The sequence below is a fragment of the Serinus canaria genome, chromosome 5 (genome assembly GCF_022539315.1).
Source record: "Serinus canaria isolate serCan28SL12 chromosome 5, serCan2020, whole genome shotgun sequence".
In the NCBI taxonomy this organism is placed as follows: Eukaryota; Metazoa; Chordata; class Aves; order Passeriformes; family Fringillidae; genus Serinus; species Serinus canaria.
In genome coordinates, this window is record NC_066319.1 from 10,076,096 (window position 1) to 10,084,767 (window position 8,672).

The following is an 8,672-nucleotide window of genomic DNA, read 5'->3' on the forward strand; positions in this document are numbered from 1 at the left end:
GGGGCCCCCTGCACCCCGCAGCTGGGCCGAGACACCCTGGGGGGGGAGGGCGACCACAGAGGAACTTTGGGTTCAGTTTGGGTTTTTTTTTTCTAATAAAGATGTGAAAGCAAGTGGGGTGCAGTGCTGGGTGCCTGCAGAGCATGGGGGTCCGCTGGTACTACTTCTAGTGGGAGGTTCTTGGGGTGCCCCAGGTCCTGTGGGCAGAGAGAGCCGGGGTGTCCCTTGTCCAGAGCAGGTTGGGAGTCCCCAGGGTGCTCTTTCTGCCAGGTGGGTTGAGGGAGTCCATGGGTGCCCCTTTTCCTGTGGGCTGGGGGGCCATGGGGTGTCCCCTTCTTCCAGGTACATCAAGGGTCCGTGGGGTGCCCCTTCTCCTGGACAAGCTGGGGGTCCATGGGGTGCTCCTTTCAAGAGGGCTGAGGGTCCACAGGGCTGCCCCTTCTCCTGGGCAGACTGGAAGTTCCCAAAGGGTTTCTTCTTTCAAACAGCCAGGGGGGCCATGGGGTGCCCCTTCTTCCAGGCAGGTTGAGGATCCATGGGGTGACCTTTCTTTCAACTAGACTTGAGGTCCATGTGGTGCCCCTTCTCCCAGGAAGGTTGAGGATCCATGGGGGTGCTCCTTCCCTTGGAGTCCACAGGACACCCATTCTACCTTTCCTGCCCCTAGCTGGCAGCATCGAGGGTCTGAAACTTCTGCCGCAGGTCCCTGACGAGGCCGTGGCGCAGCGGCTCGGGGCTGCCAGGGGTCTCGGGGCAGCGCCGCCGGTACTCCTCGGACGCCTGGTAGGCTTTGCAGCGCTCCACCACCGCCTTCAGGCAGATCTTCTCCCGTGTGGTGGGCGAGCGGATCTGCACATAGGCTGGCGGCTCCGGCAGCCGCTCCAGCACCAGCACCCGCTGCCCTGGGCCCAGAGGGGCTTCGGCAGCCACCCACAGCGCCCCGTCACTGCTGTACCGCGCTGGCGCCGGGCTCGGGGTGTTGGATCCCCCGTTGGCCTCAGCGCTGCGGCTCCGGCCACTGCCCCGCTCCTTCCCGGCCGGGCGCCCACCGCGGCCGGGACCCTCAGGCGCCGAGCGGCTGCGGCTCACCAGCGGCGGCCGCGGGGCACCGAAACGGGCACGGAGCTCCCGCACATCGGGCCAGGTGAAGGGTTCAGCGCCCACGGGGCTGGAGGGGCTGCGGGGGGCACGGGGGGACGGGGATGCCACCGGCGCCTGGTCCTGTGGCACAGCCAGTGAAGGGGTGCTGGGGGTGGGGTCCCCATCCTCCTGCGGCTGCAGCGGGGGGCGGCGGTGGCCGGCACGGCGGCTCTTGATGCGGAGGCTGTACTGCCGTGCCAGCTGGTACACCTTGGTGCCCAGGTGAGGGGGTGTCAGCAGCAGCTGCGGGGGTGGCCCTGGGGGTGACACCGCGGTGCCCACATCATCCTCCTCCAGGATGAGCAGTGGCTCGGGAGGCTGCGCCCCGTTCTCCTGGCACAGCTCTGGTGCCTCGGGCTGGGTGGGGGGCTCAGGGCTCTCGGGGGGCCGTGGGAGCCCATTGAGGCGGCACACGGAGCTCCGCACCAGCCCCTTAGGGATGAAGGAGAGGCTCTCGCGGCGGCGCACCCCGAAGCCGGCATCGCGGTGCTCGGCATGGCCATAGTAGCTCTTGATCTTGTCGAGGAGCAGGCGGTCCCGATTGGAGAGCAGCGATTCCCGGCGGGCTTTGATGAAGGGCTCAGGAGAGGGGATGGCACTGTGGGACTCTCCGGGCTCCGTGGATTCGAGCGGGGGGCCCCCATCCAGGCTGAGGGTGCTGCCACCGTGGCTGGGGGTGCGTCCCAGGGTCCCCTCCAGTGCCAGGCTGCTCCTTCGGGACAAGCTGCTGCCGCCGCCAAACCGCTCAGCGATGACACTGGCCTGGTCCAGCACTGAGGGTGGCAGGATGCTGGCGGCTCCTTCCCCCTCCTCCTCTTCCTCCTCCTCGCTGCTCAACACCTGCAAATCCTCCGCAGCGTGCTCCGGTTCCCTGTCCCCGCTGGGCAGCGCCAGGGTCCCCACCAGGGATGGGGATTTGGGAACCCTGGGGTGCTCCCCAGCACTGCTGTTAGGGGTGTGGGTGCTGGGTCCCTGGGCACTCCCGGGTGCGGGCCGGGGGGTCGCACTGACCTTCTCACAGCTCCCTGGCCCCCAGCTGCTCGGCCTCCTAGGTCCCTCCAGCACCCATGGGTGTTCCCCAGCCTGGGCAAGACAAATGTGGGGAGTCATGAGCTGGGGGGGTCACCCAGCTGCTCCAATCAGGTTAAATCCCAGCCAAGCCATGGGGCCCTGGGAGGGAGCACTGAGAGCAACATGGGGTGCCCTGGTCTGGAGTGGGATGTCCTGGTAGTGAGGCGGGGTACCCCAGGAGTGATGTGGGAGTGCTCCAGAAGCATTTTGGGGTGCTCTGCATGCCCTCCCGGGGGTTTGAAGGGCTGGTGTAAGTACCTGCTCCTCCTGAGGCTCCAACAGCAGATCCCTGGACCCTGGCAACTCCTCCTGGCAGTCCTTGCCCAAAGCCTCCTCTTCCTCCTCTTCCTCTTCCTCCGCCACCATGCCTTCAACTGCTGCCCAGGCTCTGGGGTGCTGGTGTGGTTCCCCCATTTCCAGGAGCACCCCGTCGCTGCCAGTGTTCTGTGTGTGGGTGAGCGCCGGGCTCAGTGCCCCATGCCAGGGCTGGAGGGACTGGGCACCCCAATCCACCACACCCGGCCTTACCTTCAGCCCTGCCAGCCGGGATAGAGAAAAGCAGAGATTAGTGGAGGGAGCACCCAAAATTGTCCCCATGGTCCCCAACCACACCCCTGCCTGCCACACCAGTGCTGCGGTTGTGCCAGCTCACCTTGCTCGCCCAGGTGCCACAGGTTGTGCTTGGTGGGCTCTGGGGGGAGGGGAGGTGACAGTGGCATCACCCCCGTGTCCCCCAACTCATCAGCACCCCGAGGCCCCTGATCCCGTCCGCTGTCCACACCCGACTGCCTGCGCTCCCCATGTCCCTGCAGCCGCTCCAGCAGCGTCTCCGTGTGCCCCTGGTGCTGGAAGGGTTCTGTGGGAACAGGGACAGGGCACCATCAGCACCCACTGCCACCCTCCCTACAGGCATTGGTGTCACCCAGCCACAGCTGGGCCCTGATGAAGGGGTGATGGAGGGGTGGCAGGGTAGGAACCCACGGGACAGCAGGAACACTGGTGACACGTGGCTCTCACCAGACTGCCGGCGTCCCTGGAGTGGCTCGGTGGCAGCGTCACCCAGGGGCTGGCAGGACCAGCTCTTCTTCAGGCGCTCAGGGCTGCAGCGGGGCAAGCGTGGGGGATCTGTGGGGACAGGGAGTGACACCAGGGAAAATGGGGGGGTAGGAGTAGGGCAGAGAGGGAATGATAGGGCACTGGTGGCACTTACAGAACAGGTCCATCTCCAGGATGGCTTCCTTAGCCTGGGTGGAGGGAGGATGGAGAGAAATGGGGCAAAGGTGGGGTACAGCTGCCCCCCTCACTGTGCCAGGAGGTCCCTGGTGTCACTGAGGTGCCCACCCCACCAATCTCACCTTTTGGGGAATGGTGGCATGGTGGTTCTCCAGGATGAGCCGCTTGATGTGGTGAGTCCACACGCGCTTCTCCTCCACGCTCTTGGCCTGAGGGGCACAGGGAGGGTGGTGGGGTCGGGAAGGGGGTTCTGGGGTGTCCCCAGGGTGCCCCCCACCCCATGCCCCCCTACCTGCAGGCTGTGCTGCTGTTTGCCATGCTTGTAGTGTGCCAGGCTGAAGCACAGCGAGTCCCGCGTGCTCTCAATCAGCATCAGCGAGGAGCACTGCCGGGAGAGGCATCAGCATCCCTGGAATTTCCCACCCCAGCACCCACCAGGGTCCCTGGCACTCACTGGGCTCCTCTGTTCCCAGCATTCCCCAGTTCGCCCAACCCCAGCAGTCACTGGCATTCCTGGCACCCACCCTGTCCCTCCATCCTGGGCATCCACAGGAGTCCCTGGCACTCAGTGGGCTCCCCACCCCCCATCACTCTCACAGTCTCCTGTCCTTATCCCGCACCGGGATGTGGCTCTTGTAGACATAGTGGTCACCGCGGCGCTTGGTGATGAGCAGGGCCTTGTCGAAGAGGAAGAGGGCACGGTCGTGTCGCACCCGCTGTGCCCGAAATGTGCCCTCCAGCACCAGCTCCCCGTAGCTCGTCAGGTCCGGCCCCTTCCAGCCCAGCAGCAGCGACTGGATCTCCTGCACAGACACAGGGGCATCAGCACTCTTGCCACAGTGCCCATCTCGTGTCACCTGCTGCCACCCACCACCCCTGTGGCGTTCCCCTGGTGTCCCCCGGTGCCCACCTGCTGGCGGATGGCGTGCTCGTGCTTGCGCTTCATGTCATTGATGTACCAGGCCACGCAGGTCATGGTGTCGATGGCCTCCAGCACCAGCTCGTAGTCGTCCCCCGCCTTGTGCTCAAAGTGCCTGGCGATCTCCTGGGCACAGCACGTGGCATCAGGACATGGGAATGTGCCGTGCCAGGTGTCTGGACTGCTCCAGGCACCCAAGCCCCATGTCCCTGTGCCACCCCTGGTAGCCCCTCCCTGCGTGACCCCAGACTGCACCAGGTGCCCACGCTACAGCAGGTGCCCACACTGTGCCATGCCGGGCGCCAGGCACTCACCTGGAGCAGCAGGTGGTACTTGAGGATCCTCTGGACAGGCTTAAGCAGGTAGGCCCCGAGGGGCAGCGCGTGGCGCAGTCGCTCCTGGCATTCCCGCAGGAACCGTGCCTGGACCTTGCTCCTCATGCACTCGGTCAGTGCCGCCACCGAGCTGCGGGGAGGGAGGGGGCTCAGATCCCTGCCCGCCCTTGCCCACCCGTGTGCCCCCTGCCCACCTCCCTGCTCACCCAGCTGTGCCCCCTACCCACCTGGGGTAGTTGTTGCAGTACTGGGTGTAGATGGCAAATTCCTGGCTCTGCAGGTAAGGGAAACACAGTGAGAGCCTGGTATGACCATGTGTCCCCCCTGGTGTCCCCACAAGGCTCCCTGTGCCCTTACCCGGGTGACGAAGCACACGGCCACAGCCACGGGGTCATTAGCACAGCTCTCCAGGTTTTGCAGGAGGGTACTGGGGGGCACAGAGAGGACAGGGTGACCACAGCCCCCCACACACCCACAGGACAGAGTCGCACCCCTGTCACCTCCCACTGGCACCAGCTCCCCCACCTGCTGAGCTCGTAGATGTCCTCAATGTTCCCGAAGAGCGCGCTGACCTGCTCCGGTCGCAGCACCGGTTCCTCCGCGTCGATGATCTTGCCCAGGTAACCCTGCCAGGCACCCACGGTGGCACCATTGCACCCCTAGACCCCACACTGTGTCTGAGGGGTGTGCTCCATGTGCCCCCTGGCACCCACCTCCACGATGCTGCGCAGGTCACGGGCGTAGGTGCGCTCTGACTCCACGATCTCCTGCACCACGCGGTCCAGGTAGCTGGGCTTGGCCCCAGGACCCCCGAAAGCTGCCAGGGGGTGCCCACCGCGGGCACCAGGCCACCCCCCCGGGGACGCGTTGTTGTTGGCGTTATGGAGTCCCTCGGCCCACGCCTCGGTCCTGGTGCCGGGCGGATCCTCCATGGCACAGCCGGGCTCTGGGCTCAGGGCAGGGCGCTGTGGGCACGCGGGCACCGGCATCCCGGCATCCCCTGGCACCAGTGCGGCACAGGGCGGCTCTGAGGGGGGAATGGTGGGTTAGAGGGTGCAGAGAGCCCCCAAATATTGGTGGCATGTGGCACCAAGGGAGTTCACCCTGACAAAGAGTTCTGATGGCCAAACCCTCTATGCCAAGGGGTGCTAGCATCCCCCGACCACAAAAATCCCTGGGTACAGCACAACAGAGTCTCTGCACAGTGCACGAAAGCTGAGATTTGGGAGTCCTGCCCCTCCTCATCCCAGACCCGGGGACCGCGCTGGGACTCTTCCCCACCCACCGGGGCCGTGCGTCACCGCCGCGCCCGCGGGACACCTTTCAGGTGAGTTCAGCGCCGGCTCGCCCTTCCGGACCACCGGTGCCACCGGGATCCTCCCGTGCCGCCGAAACGGCTCAGTGCCACAAACACGGTTGGGACAGCCAGAAAACAGCAGCCAGTGGCAAAGCGTGTGGGAGTGTCGAGGCCACTGAGCCCGGTCACCGCGGCGGGTGGCCCTGGGGACAGTGACCTTGGGCTGGGCCACGTGCTGCGCCGGCGGCGTGGCCGCCCGAGCCCCCCGGCACCCCCGGTGCCGGCACCGAACCGGTCAGGCCGGTTCCCGCCGCCGCTTCCCCACACCCACCGTGCCGCGTGGCCGCCATCCAGCCACCGCCCTCCCCGGGGCTTCCCCGAGCACTCCAGGAGGCCCCCAAAATGCCACCGCAGTGCCTCCTAAGTGGGATTCAGGTCCATGTCACCAGCGGTGCCGCCGCCCAGAACCCCGGGTACTGGCACATCCAACCGTGCCATGGGGCACCTCCCGGGCACCCCGCATCTGCGTGATTGGAGGAGCAGCTCCCCCAGCCCTCAAATTCCTCACCCCTACAAGCATGGAGTACCCGGTCCCAGGGTCACCTCGGCCCCGGCGGGGGCACCCAGCCGGTGACACCAGAGACAGTAGACCCCAAGCATCCCTCCGAGCAGCGTCCGACCCTTATCCCACCCTGCCGGGAGGGACAAAAGAAGACCCCCAGGTGGAATGGGGGGACCAGACAGGGGCTCCCCCACCTAACACCCGGGCGGGGATTTGTGGCTACCGCAGCTCGTCCCCGAAGGCCACCCCCCGGCCATCCTAATCCGCTGACAACACCGTGATTAAGGCGCCAGTCTCACGTCACCGAGACCGCGGCCACTCTCCTGGGCCCGTCGGCCACAGTCATCCCGCCCCAGTGATCGGGGGGGTTGATCCTCTTACCCGCCCCCCCCCCCCGGTATAACCTCGGTGGGCACGCGGCCGCCCAGAGCCCTCCCGCTCCCGCCTGCTCCGGGTGGGATTAGCTGTGACCTTCACGCCCCCGACCCTCCCCGGTCCCGCCACAGAGGACGGGCGATGCTCCTGGAGTGCCGAACAGGGGGCTCTAGTGTGTCCCCAAAACTCCCCGGTGGGGGAAACTGAGGCAGGCGCCGGGTTTGTGGTGCCGGGCCGGCGGGAGGGAGGTGGGATTTTCTCCCCACCGTGGGATCGCCGGCCCCGTTGCACATTCCAGCGCGGGAGTTGGGGCGCGAGGCACAGCCCACGGCGTTTTCCCAGGATCCCGGCACGGCACGACACGCCGGGAGAGGGGCCGCGGCGCGCCAGCCCGCCGGAGCCATATAAGGGCAGGCGGTTCACCATTTCCAGGCATTTTCCAGAATCCCAGCGGCCTTGGGAGCGGGGAGGTCGCCGCCGGCTCCGGCGCAGCTGCCGCGGCCGTCGCTCCCGGCCCCGACTGGCACCGCCGCTGCCCGGCGGACATGGGCTGGGCTCCGGCGCTCCCGCCCGCGGGGACTCGGGGGGCTCGGTACCACGGGGGTCCCCGTGTCACGGTATTCCCGGGACAAGGCGGCACCGAGCCGCGGGGCTGACAAAGCCTCTTAGTGCCCGGCGCCCATGGCGTCGCGCCGCCTAATCCCGAAGGAGGGGCGCAGGACACCCCCACCTCCCACTGGGACCCCTGTCCAGGGTCACCCCACACGCCACAGCCTGTCCTGCACCCCCGGCTCGGCTTGAGTATATCCCCAATTTCTCTGGGTGCCTGTCCCGGGGATCTGCCAGCACCCCAAGGTCCTGCTGTCCCCTGCCCTTCGGGGCCCCAGTATCCCCAACTCCCACTCCGTGGGGACCCTCAGCTCTTGCTACACTCCGGGCATCCCTGGACTCACGAATCCTGCCTAACCAGGGCCCGTGGATCCTGCTCCACCGGGATGCAACGGCTCCTGCCCCACCAGGACCCACGGATCCTGCTCCACCGGGATCCACGGATCCTGCCGCGCGGGAATGCAAGGGCTCCCGCCCCACCGGAACCCCGGAATCCCACTCCACTGGGATGCAACGACTCCCTTTCCACCGGGCCCCTCGGCTCCCGCTTCACCGGGATGCAACAGCTCCTGCAGCACCGGGACCCCCGGATCCTGCCCCACCGGGAGACCCTCTCTGTCGGGGACCCTCGGGACCGCCCCCTCCCGGCGGGGACCCCCGGCTCCCCTCCCGCTGACCCTACGGCCGTGCCCCGTTCCCGCCCGGACCGGACTCACCGCGCTCCGCTACCGCCGCCGCCCCGACCCGTCCCGTCCCGCCCCGTCCCGGCCGTGCCCGCAGGAAGCGGCGGGAGCGCCCCGGGGCGGGGACAGCGGCCGCCCCGCCCGGCCCCGGGAACGGGGACTCCCGGGAATGGGAGCGGGACAACACAGCACCGAGCCCGGGCGTGATCGCGGGGCACGGTCCGGTCCAAGAATTCTTCCGGTACAATCTTGGTACAGTCCTGACTCGGTCCCGGTACAGTCCAGGTGTGATCCAGGTACTGTCATGGTACAGGAGCCGTTTAGAGATGGTTCATGTACTGTCCGGGCACGGTGCCGGTACTGTTTCGGTACAGAACTAGGCGTGCTTCTGGCGTGGTCCCGTTACTGTGCAGGCACAGTACCGAGGCGGTCCCGGGATGCTCCTGAT

At 67.2% G+C, this 8,672-nt stretch overlaps 1 protein-coding gene across 2 annotated transcripts; it reads right to left on the reverse strand.

Annotated features, from left to right (window-relative positions):
- Positions 1 to 71: 71 nt before the first annotated feature.
- PLEKHG3 (pleckstrin homology and RhoGEF domain containing G3) lies at positions 72 to 8,304 on the reverse strand. 2 transcript variants are annotated; one of them, XM_050975291.1, is made up of 16 exons: positions 8,258 to 8,304; positions 5,412 to 5,725; positions 5,224 to 5,324; positions 5,056 to 5,125; positions 4,926 to 4,972; positions 4,678 to 4,828; positions 4,355 to 4,489; positions 4,065 to 4,247; positions 3,737 to 3,829; positions 3,567 to 3,653; positions 3,422 to 3,455; positions 3,229 to 3,336; positions 2,993 to 3,067; positions 2,864 to 2,902; positions 2,470 to 2,747; positions 72 to 2,223 (listed from the first exon to the last, which is right to left on the reverse strand). In XM_050975291.1, the coding sequence occupies exons 2-16, from the start codon at positions 5,685 to 5,687 to the stop codon at positions 664 to 666; spliced, it is 3,237 nt and encodes a 1,078-aa protein (XP_050831248.1). In that variant the 5' UTR covers positions 5,688 to 5,725; positions 8,258 to 8,304; the 3' UTR covers positions 72 to 663. The 2 variants fall into 2 exon arrangements, with proteins under 2 accessions (XP_050831248.1, XP_050831247.1); XM_050975290.1 differs by having other exon boundaries at positions 2,864 to 3,067.
- Between the last annotated feature and the right edge of the window lie 368 nt (positions 8,305 to 8,672).

Bases quoted from the DNA above. Each gene is read 5' to 3' on its own strand.
- PLEKHG3 (XM_050975290.1), bottom strand. From the start codon at position 5,687: ATGCCGGTGCCCGCGTGCCCACAGCGCCCTGCCCTGAGCCCAGAGCCC. The intron at 4,490-4,677 runs GTGAGTGCCTGG...TGCTGTGCCCAG, and splicing joins AGTACCACCTGCTGCTCCAG to GAGATCGCCAGGCACTTTGA. The intron at 3,654-3,736 runs GTAGGGGGGCAT...TGTGCCCCTCAG, and splicing joins AACAGCAGCACAGCCTGCAG to GCCAAGAGCGTGGAGGAGAA.